Here is a 21018-nt window from a genome sequence, read left to right as displayed (position 1 = left end):
ACCTTGGTAGAGAGCTCCTTTTGATCTATCTCAACATCACTCAGCTTCTTAGTGCTCAGCCCCTATACAATTTCTCATGCTTCTCAGAAACCTTGTACAATTTTGCATAGGTTGTATAGATGTCATCTTGATTGTCCATTTTCTTAAACTTAAAATCCACCAAGTTCTCTTCATCATCTACTGTTTCTGTAACCCCTTCAATAGGATCAACTATAGCAGTGAAGGCATTTAAAATTCCCTCGTCATCACTGTCATCTAACTCAATCTCCGACTCGGTGTCACTCAAGGTAGCAGCAAGAGCCTTGCTTTTCCCAACTGACTTGAGATATGTTGGACATTCTTGTTTCATGTGTCCAAAACCTTGACATCCAAAGCACTTTGGTCTTGAGGGAATAGTGTACTGACCTCCACCCTTAACTTCCTTCTTTCCTTTGTCTTGACTCTTGAAATGAGAAGAACTGGATTGCTTACGGTCTTTATCAAATCCTTTCACATTGGCATTCTTCATAAACTTCTTGAATTGCCTAATAATGTAGCTAGGATTTCACCTTGGAATCTTCATCATCAAAGGACTCATCAGTCTCATTACTTTTGGCCTTTAGTGCCATGCTCTTGCTTTTGCTTCCTTTCCCGATTCTAGTCAAACCCAATTCATAGGTTTGTAAGTTGCCAACCAGCTCCGTTAAAGGAATAGAGTCAATATCCTTTGATTCTTCAATGACACTGATCTTGGCATGAAATCTTTCAGGTAGAGACCTTAGCACCTTTCTTACAACCTTGGATTCGGGAATGGTTTCCCCAAGATTAAAGGCTGAGTTGACTATGTCCTTTAACTTGGCATAGAACTCATCAAATGACTCATCCTTCTCCATTTTAATCTCTTCAAAGCTCGTAGTAAGCATTTGAAACTTTGAATCCCTGATAGCCTTAGTCCTTTCATAGGTTGTTTAGAGGATACTCCATGCTTCCTTAGCAATTTTAGTAGAGGATATCTTCTTAAACTCCTCATTGGTGACCGCACTAGAATAAAGCATTTAATGCTCTACTGTTGAAGTTTTCCGTTTTGATCTTTGCATCTTCCTAATCAGCCGGCACTTCCTTTGGCTTAGTTCAGCCAATCTCCACAGCTTGCCACACCTTCTCATCTAAAGACTGCAAGAAAGCTCTTATATGTACTTTCAAGTATGCATAGTTAGTGTCATCAAATAAATGAGGTATAATTAGAGATTGTCCTCTATCCATGACAAACGGGGGTCAATGGATCACACAGCAAAGATTAATCCTAATCAGAGTGTGCCTACTCTGATACCACTTAATAGGCCAAAAAATGTATTAACCCCTTTGGTAACTTAATCTAATTAATTTGCCAAGTGAAATTAATTAGATTCAATTTCATGCAATAAGCGTGGTAGCATAAACAAATCACCAACTAAGTTAAATGCAGTAGAAAATAAATTTGACATAAGTGATTTGTTTACGAATGGGGAAAACCACCAAGGCAAAACCGCACCAGGAGAATTTAAGGTCACCACTCCTAAGAATCTACTATTATCAAAACAAGCGGTTACAAGTATAAGGAATCTTAGTACCTAATACCAACCTACAATTGAACCATTACCCTAATACCAAATTGAAGTTGTGATGTAGCTACAATCTCTCCTTTCAATGCACGAATCCCAGTACGTGACTAACTAATGATGCACAGATCCCAGTACGTAACTAACACACCAATTTGAGGAAGATGTTAGCTGTAAAGTTCTTCAGTTCATCTAAAAATGAAGATCAGGAAGCTTCTTGGTCACAAAACCCTTGGCTCAAAAACGCAATATCTTCTAGAGAGAATATGATGAATTAGAGCGAATTTTGTCTTCGGTCACAATTTGCATGCACAATGAGTTTGCATCACCTTTTATGGCTCTTAAAATAATCACTATATATATCTAGGGTTGTGAGAAAAGAAACCCTATTCAAATACACATGGATATGCGTGAAATCAAATTTGAAAATATGAATTTTGTAATTCTCGATAGATACTGCTTCTATCGAGCTGCTATTGAGCATCAACAATAAACCTCGATAGATATAATCTGTCAAGTTTTAATGAACAATATTTCTTCACTTGTTTCTTAGACAGATTTGCATTGCTTCAATACTAAACTTGAACTCTTGTTCCTTGAAGTACTAAACTCATCATAGATCTATCTAATTACAAGTAATGTACGTTTTGTCAAAAGATTAGCCAATTTACATAATATATGTCTCTAACATGTTCCACATATGTCCTAACAGACTTGTACTGTTGCGGAAATCTCTCCATTCAATGCACGAATCCTAGTACGTGTCTAACCAATGATGCACGGATCCCAGTACATGACTAACACACCAACTTGAGGAAAATGCTGGTTGCAAAGTTCTTTAGTTTATCCAATAATGAAGATTAGGAAGCTCCTTGGTCACAAAAACCTTGGTAGAAAGACACAGTAGGTTCTACAGAGAATATGACGAACTAGAGCAATTTCTGTCTCCGGTTACAATATGCATGTATAATCACTTTTCATCACCTTGCATCCCTGTGACGACTCTTAAAATAATTCTTATATATGTCTAGGGTTGTAAGAAAAGAAACCCTACACAAATACTCATGGGTATGTGTGTAATCAGATCTGAAAAACCTGATTTCGTAATTCTCGACAGATACAACTTGTATCGAGCTTCTGTCGAGCTTCAGCAATAATTCTCGATAGAAAAGATTTTGTCAAGACTTCTGTCGAGCTTTAATGAGCAGCACATTCTTCACTTATTTCTTGGTCAGATTTGCATAGCTTCAATACTAAACATGAACACTTATTTCTTGAACTACTAAATCCATCCTAAATCTACCCAATTACAAGTAAAGTACTTTTTGTCAAAAGATTAGCTAATTACTTCAAATATGCCCCTAACAACAACGAGTTTAGCTTGGCAAGTATACCTATTTCAACCCGGTGGAGAAAACTTCGCAGAATATGCATGGAACAACTATTCGTAAACGGGACAATGGATGCTAACCAAGCTATAAGGCACGAGAAGGTGCAAGACCTCCTAGCTGATACTCATCAAAGCAACCTAAATGGTGAAGTAGTAGATATTAGGAGAGCTGCTTTCAAGACCACGCTTAATCTATTATCAAACACCATTTTTTCGGTGGATTTGGCTAACTCCAATTTTGACACAGCTAGAGAGTACAAGGAGATCGTTTGGAATATCATGAAAGAGGTTAGGAGACCAAACTTGGCAAATTATTTTCCTGTGTTAAAAAAGATGGACCCCCAGCGCGTAAGGCAACATATGGAAGATCACTTTGGAAAGATGTTAGACCTCTTTGACCGCATGATTACCTAACGTCTCCACCTGAGAAAAGTGTGTGGTTCTAACACAAGCGAGGATATGTTAAGACACCCTACTCAACATTAGTGAACAAAACAATGAGGAGATGGAAAAAACTAAGATAGAGTGATTGTTCCTGGTCAGTATTATTTATTGAGTATTGTTTATTACCTACAAACTGTTTTACATAATTTAACACACACCTCAAAAATAACTGAAATCATGACTTGAAGTCACAATTTTCAACTTTAAGGTGTGTATAAGTATAAAGCTATGTAAAATAGTTTATGTATAATAAATTTAACCCTTATTTGTTACCCTTTCTGCTTTGTCTGGAATTTTTTTCATAATTTTTTCTTTCTTCGGAAGAAGAAGAAATTTTATTCAAATTCAAAGAACAATACCTGCTGCAGCAAGTAAAGAGCTTTGCTCTAGAGCACCTTCACTCTCTCACATACTATAAAAACTTTTGTCTCATTTTTTGTGTTCAATGTTATTCTCTATCACGTTTTTAGATTTAGGCTGGCAAACCATAAGTAAAAGTGTCTTATTTTGTGCTTTGAGAGTGTTTAAGTGTCGTCAAGATTGTTACCCAAGTGTTGAAGTTTATTGTACAAATCAAAGTTGTTCAACACCTACCGAGGCCTAAATTCAACAAATTGAGCTTAAACTCGACCAATCGAATCTTAGATCTAATGAATTGTGATTTCAACTCATTAAGTGATTAGGGTTTCATGCAAACAAGTCAAATACATTTAAGCAAACCCTAATGCACGTTAAAAATACTTTTGGAGTTGCTCTCATATAGATTTAAAGGCTATGTGCCTCTTGCTCTGAAAATCCTCTATCAATTCTTGGAGTCGTGAACTGGAGGTTCACATTGCAACATCTCTATAATTGAGGAACATTGTAGACTCGAAGCTGTATTGGGTAATTTTAGTAAGTTTTACCTAGAATATGGTTATTTGTTATTGTAAAACTTCTAATAAGTTAGTGGATTTGGTTTACCTTAGGATTAATAGGTTAAATTTTTCCTGGGTTTTTACTGTGGAATTCTGATTCCATTGATTTTCCTGGACATCATATATTATTGTCTTCTGTATTTCCACAACATTACTATATGCTCAATATTGGTAATTGTCTGGTTAACGAAGGTTGTTTATAATTTATTTAATTAACAACTTGGCCTGAAATTGGTTAATAACTATTTTAACAAGGTCTAAAATTTTTACACCCTTGGTTTCCCTACCTCAAGAGGTACAAAAACAACACAAGAGAGCTTGTCAAGCTTCAACTTTTAGAGTTTCTTCCTTTTCAATCAAGTCTAAAATTTTAACAATTATGCCTATAGGTTCGTTAATTCTGCTTCCAACAATCTCCCTCTATATATGCTCTTGCTTTTTTATTCTTCATTTTCTGAATTGCTAATATTTTTATTTCACTCTTTTTTCAATCAGTATCAAGTTCTGTTTTCAAAACTTGGAAATAATAGGTAGTTGATGCAACTTGATTGAATTTTTAAGAATTTATTAGAATAAAGCTATTTTCCATTTCTATGCAATAGTTTAAACTACTTTGTGAATTTTGTCACTAAAGGCACTAAATATAGATGAGCAAAATCTACATTAGTTGTGTAGCATATTAGTATGGGCACAAATCCTTATGATGCTACATATTAAAAAAAAAAAAAAATCATTTAGCACATGACTATGGGAGTAAACTATATTGTATATGTATTATAGGATATTTCTATAAAAATATACATTTGTCTATATTACACTAGATTAATGAGAATTTTACTATTAGTACTGATAGTAATGATTTCATTTATTTAGTTTCTCGTAATATTTGAGCTTTATGGTTCTTTTTAAATAAGGTTGCTTTTGAATCAATTTGTATTTATGCTAATGGTGTATATATACTGAGAATTTTAATACTAATGGCAGCAAAGCTTTTTGATAAAATCATGACACAAACTTTATTTGGGGGCTACAAAAGTAGAAAATAAAAATTTTGGAAATATATAGGTTATCTATTTATCTTAATTATTGAGAGCAAGGAGTGCATCTCATAAACAAAGATGGAGTGATTCTACTTTTGTCTGCAAAGTTTTGCAAGGCAAGAAGGTTATGATGGGAGAGCTTTAGTTGTAGAGCCAGATAGAAGAATGAAGCAATCTGAGAGAGGCTCTTTGGTATACAGTGTAGAGTCTGCATCAATATGTTTGCACTTTTTTTCTCATATTTAGTGTTAGGGTCATATTTTCTATGTAATTGGCTAATCCTTTGACAAAGCGAACTTTACTTGTAATTGGGTAGATCTAAGATGGGTTTAATATATCAAGAAGTATGTTGATCAAACATATCAAGTGGTATCTTTAAAGTCATGAAGATTGATCCAAGAAATAAGTGAAGAAAAGCTATTTCATTAAGTCTCGATAGAAACTCGACAAATATTGCTATTGAGGTTAAATGAAGAAGCTCAACACAAGCTCGATCTATCAGAATTACGATTTTAGAATTCCAGATCTGAAATTCGGCCCAAGCTGATGTATTTGTTTAGAGTTTCTTTTCTCACAATCCTAGACATATATAAAACTTATTTTAAGAGTCATCACATACAGATATAGAGACCAAGAGTTTATTTTTTCTCTATGAGAAGCTACTGCATTTGTACGCCATAGGATTTTGTAACCATGTGCTTCCTGATTTTCATTATTGATGAAGTGAAGAACTTTGCAGCCAACAACAATCATTCAAGTTGCTGGAGTTAGTCACGTACTAGGATCTATGCAAAAGAGTTAGTCACAGATTGGAAATTTGTGCATCAAAGAAAAGAAGGATACTACAAGATCAAATCCAATTGAGTATTGGAGCAAAAGTTCAATTGTAGGTTGGTATTTTGAGATAGGCCAGGATAATGGTAAGATTCCTCATACTTATAACCACTTGATTATTGATTAGTGGATTCTTAAGAGTAGTGATCTTAAATTCACCCAGTGGGGTTTTTACCTTGCTAAAGGTTTTTCCCATTTGTCAACAAATCACCGTGTCTATTTAATTTCCGTTGCATTTAGTTTATTTGGTAATTTGTTGGTGCCTCCATGATTTTCATGTAATTTGACATAATTAATCAACTTAGGTAATTAAGTTAATTAATCGGGGTCAAGCTATCTTAACCCAAAATTTAGTATGATAACACAAGCAAAAGTCTTATGAAGAAGGTTATTTGTTTTTGTAAAATATAGTTATTGAAGTTGCCTCAAACCAATTTGATAAGATTTTGTTGAGTTGATATTATGATTATTGGTGATTAGTGCATGTCTCATATTTTTACTCTTTGTTAGTGTTTCTTTTAGATGTGATATGTCATCTTTGGATTTGAATTATTACACTTTTTGTTGTGTAGGCAATAACCAATGCTCTGAGAACATCAAAAACATTATTGTTGTGTAAGCAATAACCAATGTTAGAGCATCAAAAATGGATATAGATTAAATTATTGCATTTGGCTTCTAATAAATTCTTTTGAAAGCACTATTAACAGTGTCATTCATTTAATCATTGAATTGACAAAAAAAAAAAAAAAATTTGCTAAAATTTTAGTAGTACTAAAAACTTTCTTATGTATCACATAGATTAACAATAAGTTTCACATAAATATGAGTATTATATGTGAAACCCACATATAAAGTCAATTTTTATGTAAAAAGAAGATGCTTTTAATAAAGTAAACTGATATTAAACAATTTTGATTTAAATAAGGTTTGATTTTTTCTAAACAAACTTTAGTTAAATTAGGTATATTCTTTTTCTACAATTCTCTAATTAACTTTTTATTATTAACATTTATTGAATAATATATATAAATATATTTTTTTGGTTGAACTTGATGGGTAGTGGTGGTCACAAAATTGACAACTCTTTTTTTTTTTTTTTTGGATAGGAGACAAGACTCAACATATTTTGGGGGTGTCTGTTGTAAACAGACAATTTCAATTCGACCAGTATTTTAAGTGGAGCAAACCTTCAAAAATTCGAAAAACCTCAAATATATCATTAGACAAAAATACGTCTAAACTTTATCAGAATAATTTGTTTTTTTTTTTAGAAAGTTTATCAGAATAATATAACACGACCAAAGTCCAAACTTCTTATAAAATAATATTGCACGCATCTCTTTTTCTTTTCTTTTTTTCTTTGTTTTTTTTTTTTTTTTTTTGGGTAAACCATATCGCACGCTTCTCACTTGAATCACATGCATAGATTTTGGCTTTTCAGTACATTATCATTTGGATTCTCTCCACCAACCCTACTGAACGAGTTGATGAATCACGTGGATTTGGATTGAGATCACCTAATGCTATTGTTCTGAATGGCTAAGATTTTTTCTTTTTCTTTTTTCTTTTTTGGTTAGAACTGAATATACTCATAAATTAGGAATTAATAGATCTGTTACAGAATATATTAGCCTTATCAAAGGTTAATAAATTACCCACCATAGGTGGTGGTTCAACAAAAACAACAAAAGAAAAACTACTATTTGATCTCATTCTGGTCAGTGTGAATCGATTGACTTTACCGTATGTGTGCTCTAAAAAAATCAACTTTCAATTTTAACTTTTAAATAAATAAAGTTAAAATAAACAAAAAATTAAAAAGTAGAAAATGGTAATAAAAAATTTTTAGTAGAAAGAGGTAATTGCAGTGCAATCCAAATCCGATTTGGATTGTCTGCAACTTTGGATTACAAACCAAATTGCCAAATTGGTCAGACATATCATGTGATATTAAATGTCGGGTTTCATCTACTTCTAGTACTTTTTTTAACTGAAATCTCCTTTTATTTTAATAAGAGACTATCATGTTACCTACTGACTAAATAAAATATAGATATTAAAACTCACTACCACTTGTCATTGTATATTTAAATCAAAAGAACATGTCCAATTAAAAAAGTACTAGAGGTAAGCCAAACCCTTAAATGTCTGTTTGAGAATAACTTATTTAACTGAAATTGAAAATTCTTTACTGAAAGTACTGTAGATAAAGTTAAAGAGTAATTGAAATAGTATAGTGAGACTCATAAATAATCTAAAAAATACAATGGGACATATGAATAGTAACAAAAATAAGTTAAATAGTAAAAAAAATTGTCATTTTAAGCCAATGCCAAATGTAATTTAAGATATGCCAAATCCTCCAAAATAAAAAAATAAAAAAGGATATGCCAAATCCACAATAAAATTGACTGCCTCCATAATCTATATATATATATATATAAAACCGAAGCCTCTGCTGGCACCACAATTTTCCACGTCAGCACAATATTTTAAAAATAAAAAATAAAAATAAAAACATTATAACACCTCAAAACCCTAGCAACCTTACCCCTCTCTCAAGTTAAGAAATATAAAACTACAGTTTCTGCAAACTCTCTCTCTCCAAACGTAAAAATTAAACCCCTTTAATTTCTCTTTATATTTTTGAAGCTTATATAGATTAATAGTGAGTTATGCTGATTTTGTTTTGTGTGTGTGTGTATAGATTGTTTATAAATACAACGTTATATGTTCTCTTTTTGTAAATCCTTGCCCAATGCTCTGTGCAGATGTACACACTGTGGAATTAGTTCAAAGTCTACTCCGATGATGCGTCGTGGGCCAGCTGGTCCGAAGACTTTGTGTAATGCATGTGGACTCAAGTGGGCCAACAAGGTTTGCACAATCACAAAAAATATACTGATTGATTTTTCTTTTTTTCCTTTAAACGGATATATGCATACAAAAAAATCTGTATATCGAGTGCATGGTGAGTCATAGTATTGGTTGCATAATTGAAGGCCTTAGAGAGATAAGTGTTGCAATTTGGAACAGCAATACAAAAGACGATTTCATTGGCAATGGAAAGTAATTACTTTGTCTCATATTTTTGTTTTTTGAATTGATTTTGTGTGCTTTTTAGACCCTTTTGGATCAATTTTGTTAATTGGGTGTTTTTTTTTTTTTATAGGGTCCAATTGGGGAAGGTTCTTTCAAAGGGTTACGACGACCGCACTTGGTGTCTGTATACTAATAGTGAGGGGTAAGTGCTATAAATTACTAACCCTTTTAAGTGTATAATCTGTTTCTAAAATTATCTATAATATTTTGTCCTTCAAAAATTTTATCTCTTTAATTTTAGTATATTGTGTTTCTTAAGCTATAGACAGATTTTCTTTATTTCTTATTTTCAATAATAAATCATTTTATTGCAATACCGGTAATTGTTTGAGAAATCCAATATGTTCATATCTCTATAGAATAGAGAATAGTAGAAGCCAATTTTATTACAACTACTTAAATTGAGTTGACTTAATTCCGTACAATTACAAAGTATAGCATGAAAGATAATGGAATTAATTATTGTAATTTTTATTTTCTTTCCATGTTTTGAATTTCCATGTTTTTATTGTTGATGAGATATTAAGGCTCAGTTGCATAATATGTGTAAATTTTTCAGAAGGCTACTTTAAATAGTAAATCAATGTGTCTCTTACATTTGGGTATTAGTTAGAATTATTTTCAAATGATTGTACCAATAAAAGTGAATGTGTATAAATTTTGTTTAACTATCCCGTGCATCGCACGGGTTAGCGACTAGTTATAATTAAAAAAGATTGCCCCTCAAAGAAAGGAAAATGACTTCGTAATTCTGCTGGAGCCATTATCCATTTATTGGACAATTACGAGCTCATCCGCGTCTTCTTCTTTCTCTATTGTGTGGGTCTTGGACCTTGGTGTACTGTTTCATCATTTTCAAGGCATAAAATTACTCAAGGATATCAAAAGGGGTTGTTAATCTAAGTGGTTTTCCAGTTTGAGTGTTATGCCAATCCAGTGATCGTTTACCTCAAGTACTTTTTTAATTGAAATCTCCTTTTGTTTTAACGAGAAACTATCACGTTACCTATTAATTAAATAAAATATAGATATTAAAACTCACTACCACTAATTATCGTATATTTAAATCAAAAAGACATGTCCAATTAAAAAAGTACTAGAGGTAAGCCAAATCCTTAAATGTATGTTTGAGAATAACTTATTTAACTAAAACTGAAATTTTTTTACTAAAAGTACTATAAATAAAGCTAAAGGGTAATTAAAATGGTACAGTGAGACTCATAAATAATATAAAAAATACAACGGGACGTATGAATAGTAGCAAAAATAAGTTAAATAATAAATAAATAAATAAATAAATAATAATAAAAACTGACATTTTAAGCTAATGCCAAATGTAATTTAAGATATGCCAAATCCCCCAAAATAAAAATAAAAAATAAAAAAAAGATATGCCAAATCCACAATAAAATTGACTGCCTCCATAATTATAATTAAATAAGATTGCCCCTCAAAGAAAGGAAAATGACTTTGTAATTCTGCTGGAGCCATTATCCATTTATTGGACAATTACGAGCTCATCCACGTCTTCTTCTTTCTCTATTGTGTGGGTCTTGGACCTTGGTGTACTGTTTCATCATTTTCATGGCATAAAATTACTCGAGGATATCAAAAGGGGTTGTTAATCTAAGTGGTTTTCCAGTTTGAGTGTTATGCCAATCCAGTGAAGCTGTCCGTGGGGCACTTGTTTAATAAGGCTTTAAGAAACCTGTGCTGTTGGTTCCAAATATATGTGCGATTGTATTAACTTTTTTTTTCAAAATTTGAACCGTTTGAGTCTAAAACGAATAAAAACAAAAGATATAGCTAGAGAAAAGGAGAGAATAGAACCAAAGAAAAATATATGGTTTGGTCTGAATACAAATCTTCTATCTTACTTTTTGTTTCATTATTTGTTCTATCAATTACAACTTATCATGTATTTATTTGACTTCATTTTTTATAAAATAACCAAAGTCTCAAATAGAAAAAGAAAAAAAAAATTAAAAGATAAAGAATGGAAATTACATGATTTAGTCTAATAGCGTACAATCATAAAGCTCTTCTTGACCAAATTTTTATTATTCAAAATTATCATATTAGATATTACAATGAAATTAAAGTAAGGTGTATGTTGGAGAAATAACACATTGGGAAAATTTCAATTGAGTAGTTAATAACTTAATATATTATATAAGAACACTACTTAATGCATAGGTATGAAATTGATTGTAGTCCTAGCAGTTTTTCAGAATGTCTTGACTAGTTCTTTTTCTAACCCCTTTATACAATCCTTCGTATTACACTTTTGAAAGCAAGTTGTAGAATTTGACTGCCCTTCAATTGACCTTCGAACGATCAAAACAGGACTACTTCTCAATTAAGGATAGACAAATCTAGGATTGGAGAACTTGTGTCTGGGGTGTTTTAATGAAGCCAGTCTCATGAGTATATTGAACCCTAATTAAAAGCCAATATAAGGGGCCTTTATGCATGACTTCAAGAGTTGTTGCGAAGCCAACTTTTTAGAGCTATTCAGGGAGAACATCAAAGCCTCCACCTTCTAACATGTGAGTTCACGGAGCAAATAGGAAAAAAAAAAATGTTCTACGATGTTGCTATTGCCATAGTAAGGATCAAAGCAATAATTACTGGCCTAATACGTCACTATAGTATTAGTCAATGGTTCAGTCATGAGGTGTTGGTGCATCATCTATGAAGGCATCCATATATTGAAGATTTCATAGGTTTTGGAGTAATAGAAGGATTCAACTATAACTTCATCTACCAAGTAAAGTCTAGGTATAAAGGTTTTATAGTATTTTGTGAAATTTCTCTTATTATAGTAAATTGTATTGTTGCATATATAAGGTTTCCCTCATAGTAATTTTTTCTTTGGACTGTTCTCTATTGCTTTTCTACTTTGTAAACATATGCTTGTTTTCTTTTTTTTTTTGGTTCCCACCGTGTTTTCTCAAGGTTTTCAACTAAAGACTAATCACTGTTCGTGTCGAGCGGGCCTACGAAGAGATAAAGCACTGGTCCAGGAAATTCTTTTCAAAGTGTAGGTGGCATGACTCGAACTAGGGAGCACACCTAGTCGAGTCCAGTACAAGCACCTTGAGACCAAGAACCCAACCAACTTGACCAACCCCTGGTTACATATGCTTGTTTTCTTCACTTTATTGTTATTGATTTAAATATGGTGATTACTAATCTATAGTAATTAACATATGCTAATCGATCATACATAATTGGTTAACTTAAGAAGTTGATAAATTCTTAAATTAACCACGAGCAAGAGGGTGACATTTATTTTTCATACAACATTTTCAAGAACATGACAAAAAATAGAAAAATCAAACAGTTTTTTGAGAACGTTTTTTGTGGAAATAAAGTTCGCCCAAGTCTATCAGCAGTATGATAGTTGGAGACTCTTAATCTCCACGAGGACCAAGACAATGATATCATGCAACCTCATGCATACATAATCCGCTGTAGTATGTGTTCGTGTCTCTTCCTAGTCGACTGGTTCTTTGTCTAACCACTTATTTTCGAACATCGTGTTACAGTACTCTTCAATATATTTTATTATTATTAGAGATATACTTTTGACTCTCAGATATATTTTTTGGGTTGATAGAAAGAAACAAAGAATTGTAGAGTGTTTCCATGGTTATGTCCAATGAAAAACGTCAACTCAATCACCTTTATTTATTTTTTGTTCTTCCAAAAATAGGTGGCGCTTATTGGTATTGTTAGAGCATTTGCATTAGTTCATGCAAAATTTTTGTAAATTTACACATCTAAAACCTACTTTTTCTATTTTACACATCAATTTTTATAAAACACCCATATCATTTTATCTATTATACACATTTATTTAATAAAATATTCATTTTTTCCCCTTTCTCATCTCTCTCACAGAACCAAGACATCCCACACAGCCACCATCAAACAACAAGATCGAACCCACAGATCAAACAACGAGATTAACGGTGAAGCACTGTGATGGATCAAACCCATTGATCGAACCCATTGATCGACGGTGAAGCACTGTGAAGCTTGACAGAGAGATCGAACCCATTGATTAAACAACGAGATCGACGGTGAAGCACTGTGATGGATCAAACCCATTGATCAAACCCATTGATCGAACCCATTTATCGACGGTGAAGCACTGTGAAGCTTGACAAAGAGATCGAACCCATTGATCAAACAACGAGATCGACGGTGAAGCTGGCAGAGAAATTGGGCGAACGGCGAAGCACTGTGATGGATCGATGGTGAAGCTGGCAGCGAAAGCTAGGCAAACGGCAAAGCACTATGGTAGATTGATGGAGGAGGCTGGACTGAGGGATCGGAGAGAGAGAGGTCAGAGTAGAAGCTGAAGGAGAGATTGAGATGAGGAGAGAGAAACAAATAATAAAGTAATGTATAAACGAGCTACAGTAGCCGTGTATATTTCCACGGTTACTGTAGCTCATGGAAATGTTTACATGATTTTACACAACTTTACACCCACTGATGTGGGTGTTTTTTTTACCCAAATGTGTAAAATAGAGACATTTTTGTATTTTAGAAGATTATCCACTACCTAATGTGGATGCTCTTAGAGCAAGTGGGTGTGTTTTTCTGCTCTGCTTGCTGACTATAAAGGAACAACGGTGAAGTATAGTGTTGTATCACTTTTCACTTTGTTCTCCTCTCCTGGTGATCAGAGGTCAAAGATAAAGATGAATTTCTTGAGCGGTATAATATGTCTTTGCCTCACTTGGTTCTTAATCCAAGCCTTGCATGTAATATTAAGAAGCAAAGCAATCCCCAAAAGGCTTCCACCAGGTCCAAAACCTTTTCCATTGATTGGAAACCTCTTAGAGCTTGGTGACAAACCCCACAAGTCCTTGGCAAAACTTTCCGAGGTCCATGGTCCCATAATGAGCCTAAAACTAGGCCAAGTAACCACAGTAGTCATTTCTTCAGCAGCTATGGCCAAAGAAGTCCTTCAAATACATGACCAACACTTGTCTAATCGAACCATCCCAGATGCAATCCGAGCCAAAAGACATGACGAGTTTAGCTTGCCATGGATACCTGTTTCAACCCGGTGGAGAAACCTTCGCAGAATATGCATGGAACAAATATTCTCCAACAAGACTCTTGATGCTAACCAAGCTATCAGACACATGAAAGTGCAAGACCTCCTAGCTGATACTCATCAAAGCAGCCTAAACGGTGAGGCAGTAGATGTTGGGAGAGCTGCTTTCAAGACCACGCTTAATCTATTATCAACCACCATTTTTTCGGTGGATTTGGCTGACCCAAATTCTGACACGGCTAGAGAGTACAAGGAGATCGTTTGGAATGTCATGAAAGAGATTGGGAGACCAAACTTGGCAGATTATTTTCCCGTGTTAAAAAAGGTTGACCCCCAACGTGTAAGGCACCGTTTGGCAGTTCACTTTGGAAAGATTTTAGAGCTCTTTGACCGCATGGTTAGCCAACGGCTCCACTTGAGAGAAGTGTGTGGTTCTAAGACGAACAAGGATGTGTTAGATTCTCTTCTCAATATCAGTGAAGAGAACAGTGAGGAGATGGACAAAACTACGATAGAGCGTTTGTTGCTGGTCAGTATTATTTCTTACCCTCTCTGATTCTTCTTGAATTTCTTTCAATTTTTTTTCTTTGGATGAATAAGAAATTTTATACGAATTCAAAGAACAGTACATGCAGCCTTGATTTTTGCTTGGATAAAGGAAATTAACACAAAAAATTTATATATGTGATGTGTCAAAATGTTAACGGTACTAAGTGATGTCAATAAATAAGAACCATTAAAAACTTACCAACTTAATTGATGTGAAATTTTTGCAATTTGGACTCTTTAGGATGGAAATAGTACATTTTTTTCAACTTAATAGAAACAGAAGTTTCAGAACAAATCATATTAATTTCCGCATACAAATCAACAAAAATCTTCAGAGGCGCAACAAGTTGACTTGTCCACTTTTTAGCTAAGGTGTATACACACTTATTCGCTTCTGTAGCAATGATTTTTCCTCACTTGAGAAATTTGGAAATCAGTAGCTTGCAATTATCGACAAGAGAGGAAATGGACCATTAGTTGAATTTTTGTTCGAACATGACAATTGACATCCACTACAGATCTAGCATCCACTTCAATTTCAACAACTGCTAAAGATAAGCTTTGACAAAGGGAGTGAGGTGAGTGGAATGTTTTTTTTCCATGAAAACATCAGTATCTCTAGCAAAACTCTGCCACAGACAAAAGTACACTAGGACAATCTCTTTAATAGTTAGTTATTTACTGTACTATAATAAATGATGAACATGGTTTGTGAACATGGGTTAGGACCTATTTGTTGCGGCCACTGATACAACTTCAGCCACACTAGAATGGGCAATGGCAGAGCTACTCCACAACCCAGAGGCATTGTCAACAGCCAAAGCAGAGCTAGAGCAAGTAATTGGCAAAGGTAACCCAGTTCAAGAATCAGACATTCCTCGGTTACCTTACTTACAAGCAATAGTCAAAGAAACATTGCGGTTGCATCCAGCAGCTCCTTTCTTACTTCCTAGGAAAGCCCAAGTAGACGTAGAAATCAGTGGCTACGTTATCCCAAAAGGTGCACAAGTGCTAGTGAATGCATGGGCTATAGGACGAGACCGGAGGTCATGGGACAACGCAAAATCATTTATACCAGAAAGGTTTTTAGGGTCAGAAATTGATGTTAAAGGGCTGAACTTTGAGCTAATACCATTTGGTGGTGGAAGAAGAACATGTCCTGGTTTGCTACTGGCAATTCGAATGTTACACTTGATGTTGGGTTCGCTCATGCAGGCATTCAATTGGAAACTTGAAGATGGGGTTAATACTGTTGACATGGACATGGATGACAAGTTTGGCATAACCTTACAGAGAGCTCATCCTCTAAGAGCTGTCCCTATTCCAGTGTAAAAATGGTTGAAGAATTTACTTCGTTGCAGCTAGTTGTATTGTCTCCTATAATCCATTCACGGTGTCAAATAGGTTGAATAATGTACGTAATTGGTTGTCGATTTAATTACTACTGGCCCCTACCCCTACAGTACAATGTTAATCATATGGGTCACGGGTGAATATGTTTTTGACGTTTTCTTTTTCTTTTCTTTTTTTTTTTTTTTTTTTTGGTGCAGAAAAGGTTAGTTGTTTTTACCAATGTATCAAATAATGCAATATTCAATTCACTGAAGCATTTCCTGTGCTTCATGAATTACACGACCATACCTGGTATGGCTGGGCATGGGGTTAAATAACCAAATTGGTGATTGCATAAAACCAATATTTCTCCTTAATTTCGTGTTAAAAACAAATATAAAAAAATTTGAAAATCACAACAACAAATATATATATATATATATATCATTCACTCATTATGAGGTCAATTTGTGAACTTTCTATAATAATTCCGTAGGAGCTTTGACATTTTTCTATATGTTGCTCCAAATTCAAGAGGATTTAATGATCTCAATTAATGAAATTGAATAATAAAGAATATTGCTAAGGTACTATGAAGTTTAGTACTCCCAAATTTTTATAATATATGTGTTGCGGTATTTAGGGACCTATGATACAGAACAGACTTATAGTCATATGCATGCAAGCAGACTTATAGTCATATGGACCTTAAGATACCAAAATTTGTTAATGAATGAAAGTTAGGCCCAAACTTCATCCCTTTTGTGTCTTTTATACTGGAATTAATAAAAGTAAAATGAATATGTATTAGAAAACGTAAAAGAAATTTAATTTTTGAGGACACACACACAAAAGAGAGTAGCAAAATCATAAAGATATGAAATAGTTTGAGATAATCACACAAAGTCCTACTACAATAAAATGTATTTTAATTTGGTGACCAAATTTAGTGACCAAATTTTTTGTTTGGCTTCGTGGTATACGCGACGAAATTGGTTTCATCACCAAAAAACAAATTTCGTCACCAAAAGTCATAGGCGACAAAAAATAGGACTTTTGGTGACAAAAAAATACATTTTGTAGTGTCCTTAGATTTTTTTTTTTTTTTTTTTTTTTTTTTTTGAGAAACCACCCTAGTTTTATTAAGAATCAAGTTGGAAAATCAGCAATTACAAGAAAAGAAAATTATGGTGGTACAAACTTCATCCAAACTATTAACAGAAAAGAAAGCCTTGCTAAAGCATGGACTACAAAATTGTCCTGCCTTCTTACATGAGAGAAAGAGTGAGCTCTAAGAGAGCTTGAAATAGACTTAACGTCTTTTACAATTTTACAATATGACCAAGAAGTGAGTGGGGAGTAGGATCCAAGGATAAGGCCTTAAAAACAATTTCAGAATCTCCTTCAAAACAAACTTGGTGAAAATCGAGTTCAATAGCAAGTTGCAGTGCTCTTCTTGCTACCAGAAGTTCCAGAATTTCCACCGAGCAAGGTATAGGAATTTTCTCTGAAAAGGCTGCCATGACCTTGCCCTAATCATTTCTAATCACCACCCCCAATCCTACCTCGTCTGAATCTGAGAACACAGCGCCATCATAATTCGCCTTCAACCATTCTTGCTCAAGTGGTGGTTTCCACTTGACATTTATCGGCAAGATTTTTGGAGCACGAATGGTTGTATTACAACCAACGTAGTGTTAGGGTTTATGCCCTAAAATCCAATTTATTAGTATGTCATAAATAATTAATTTGTTTAATTATATGAAACTATTTGCAAATGAACTAATGGGACATTATCATAGTCCTTGAGATGCATTGTATGTGATTTATATGATTTAGTCACAAAAGATATAAATCACAAGTTCCTTGTAAACTTAAAATATAGTTCATAGTCGGTGATGAAATTGGTGTTTCATCTGCAAAGACTATAACATGTCAACTAAGATGGTTTGTCTTGATCATAGAAGTGGAGACTTCTAATTAATGTGTTGATGTGTCTTAAGAGTTAAGATATATTGAACTGGACCGCTATGAGATTAATTATTTAATCAACAACTGTCACCTGAATAATTAATCTCACGACTTCTAATTTCATAGACTTTCAATCCTAAGAGGACAGTGAACCCGATCATGAAATGTTGGTTACTTTGATATATCAAGAGTGAGATCTAATATTCACAGTCAAAACACCAGTATATTAGGTAACCACATGTAGTGTTAAGGGAACACATATTCTCAAAATGAAATCCATAATCTATTTTTATAGAGACAAGAAATATCCCTTTGAGATAAGTTTAATAGGAACTGGTTATTCAGGGTGCCCACTTTACTAAGAAGTTACTAAAGCTTATATTTATTGAAATCAAATTTCAATAAATGTGAATAACTAAAAGATTAAACCGGGTACTCAAGGATAAAATAGTTGTTTACAAAGTGACAGTTTATTATGACTTTGTTTACTATGGATATTTCATGGAGGAGTCAAATGATATCATTAGATTCTTGGGATATAATTTATAAATAAGGCCTAGAGTGAAATTATATTTATATAATGGTATTAAATATAATTAATGGTAACTTTGGACTTGTCAAGAATTAACAGAAAAGCCCAAGGCCCATTGGAGCTAGAGTCTTATTTTTTCCCTTTGGTCCCGTCTCAAGCCACAAACTAAAGTCCAATTGGGTAGGCCCAAAAGACTAACCCAATTAAATAATCAGTTATGTATAAGGAGAGAAATATACAGAATTTTCATAAGTGTGAAGATGGAAATGATGTGAGTGTGAGTGTAAGCCACTCTCTTATTCTCCCTTGAACACATACATGTAAACTAATTGAGAGACCACACTTCTTGGGCACTATGTGGAATTGAGATTAAGATTAGAAGTATTCTCAAGTCTTGGTTTTAAATTTTACTGCATCAAGATACGCTTTCTATTCTTTGTTCTAGAAATCAAGGTTACATGTTATCTCTCATAAATAAAGTAGATCCGTGTTTATTGCTTCTGCTATATGTTTTGTATGAAATGCAAAACCAGATTTTCCAACACATAGTCCTTAAATGGCTCACTATATGATGTTTAAGTGGCAATCAAAATGTTTTGCGGTAGTCTCACACATTTTATACCAACTTTGGGCATTTAAGAGTAACTTTAGTCATTCAACAGCAAAACTTAGGCACTTAGTCAAAGCCCTATGTTCAGCAATAAATCCAACTATCCAAGTGTTATCATTTATAAAGCAACGACTCAGTGGTAGATCGACAACATAGCACTTGAAGAAGGTGCGAGAAGTATAAGATCGGCGGTGATGTGTCATGTCTAGCTAATAGCGGCAATTAAAATTATGTTCTTGCTATATAAAAATGGTCCACTTCCATGTAAAAATTAAAAGAGCATTCAAATTGTTACTTTAAGATAAACTAATCATATTTTCTCGGTTGTTCCATACCTCGAAACAATTTTGCATATGATAATTAATACTTCTCTCGTAGTCTCTTCATAACCCAAGATATCTAGTTAGTACATCTATACATGCCCAATGTTCGATACACACCAATTCAAGTGTGCAACACACAATTATACAAAGCAATTCAATATGATCCATGCATTAATTATGGGGTATCAAACATAACTTAAATCAATTCCGACCATATATTTATGCAGTGTGTGTTACAACTTGTAAGGTTGAATTTATTCAATCATTTTGTTGGCTTTATTCCATGTCAAATTTGCTTGTAATTCGGCATTTAGAAACCCTGTATTTAGGTAGGAATCATGTAAGAATAGTGTGTGAGAGAGTGTGAAGAAAAGTTCAAGAGTGTGCAATCAAGAAGAGCCTCGCGACTGGCAAGTCGCCAAAATAGTACATGTGTGAAGCATGCAGGAGGAGCTGAAAGGTCACGCCAGCTACTGCACTACAGGAAAAAACCTCCAGTCTGGCAAGGCAGTTAGCTCGTGACTCATTCCAGTCTCGAGCTCAAGTCGCCGAAACATCTTATTTCGTTGTAACTGACTCTTCGCATTCCATACAAGCCCTACTATAAATACCCTTATTCCCACGAAATGTAGAGAGCTTCTAGAGTGAATTTTGAGAGAGAAACCCTAAAGAAAAACAAGATTGACTCATCCACATTCTTCATCCTTTGATTCTCCAAATTCCTCTACTTTCACCCTCTCCATTGATACATCTTTGAGACGTACATTAGCCAAATCCTTATCTTACCATACCCATATCTATGAGAAAGTATTTTGGTGCTTGGGAAGCAATTCAGAATGAACCAATTCATTTTGGTTGATGCAATAGGCTACTGCGAGATCCGGTAAGTTAGAGAAGACAAGGTTCGGCATAACCTTGTTGAAGCAAGAAGCTTGGAGGGCTTAAGTGCACTGGGTAGATTAGGCTTGGAGGGTCTTCTACTATTCATGTATCCCAACTTTATTCTCTAGTGGATTATTGACCGCTTGGAGGGCGGCGAAGAGGTTTTACGCCAAGGACTTCGATTTCCTCTTCGATAACACATCGCTGTGTTGTCTTTGTGTTTGCATCTCTCTTCCCTTAATCTTTACCTTTTAATTACTGCTGTGATTGTGATTAATTATGGTTTAGATTGTTTTACCAATTCTGTTTTAGCTTATTATCATATTCCGCATATACATTGTTTGATTATAAGCTTATGTTGGTAATTTGTAAATTGGGAGTCTAAATGTTCATAGGTGTTTTATACACTATTTGAAAATTCAATTGGTATCAAAG

At 33.9% G+C, this 21018-nt stretch overlaps 1 protein-coding gene across 1 annotated transcript; it reads left to right on the top strand.

Moving 5' to 3' along the window:
• Positions 1 to 14022: 14022 nt before the first annotated feature.
• LOC115972139 (geraniol 8-hydroxylase-like) lies at positions 14023 to 16335 on the top strand. Its single transcript, XM_031092312.1, has 2 exons — positions 14023 to 14913; positions 15660 to 16335. The coding sequence occupies exons 1-2, from the start codon at positions 14023 to 14025 to the stop codon at positions 16263 to 16265; spliced, it is 1497 nt and encodes a 498-aa protein (XP_030948172.1). The 3' UTR covers positions 16266 to 16335.
• The last annotated feature ends 4683 nt before the right edge of the window (positions 16336 to 21018 follow it).

This window comes from Quercus lobata, chromosome 12, assembly GCF_001633185.2.
Source record: "Quercus lobata isolate SW786 chromosome 12, ValleyOak3.0 Primary Assembly, whole genome shotgun sequence".
In the NCBI taxonomy this organism is placed as follows: domain Eukaryota; kingdom Viridiplantae; phylum Streptophyta; class Magnoliopsida; order Fagales; family Fagaceae; genus Quercus; species Quercus lobata.
The sequence above is the reverse complement of the archived record's forward strand: the minus strand, read 5'-3'. Positions and strand labels throughout refer to the sequence as shown.

What these genes read in the sequence shown, in the direction of transcription:
- LOC115972139 (XM_031092312.1), top strand. Translation starts at nt 14,023, where the DNA reads ATGAATTTCTTGAGCGGTATAATATGTCTTTGCCTCACTTGGTTCTTA. An exon ending in CGATAGAGCGTTTGTTGCTG is followed by an intron (nt 14,914 to 15,659) that starts GTCAGTATTATT and finishes AACATGGGTTAG; the next exon opens with GACCTATTTGTTGCGGCCAC.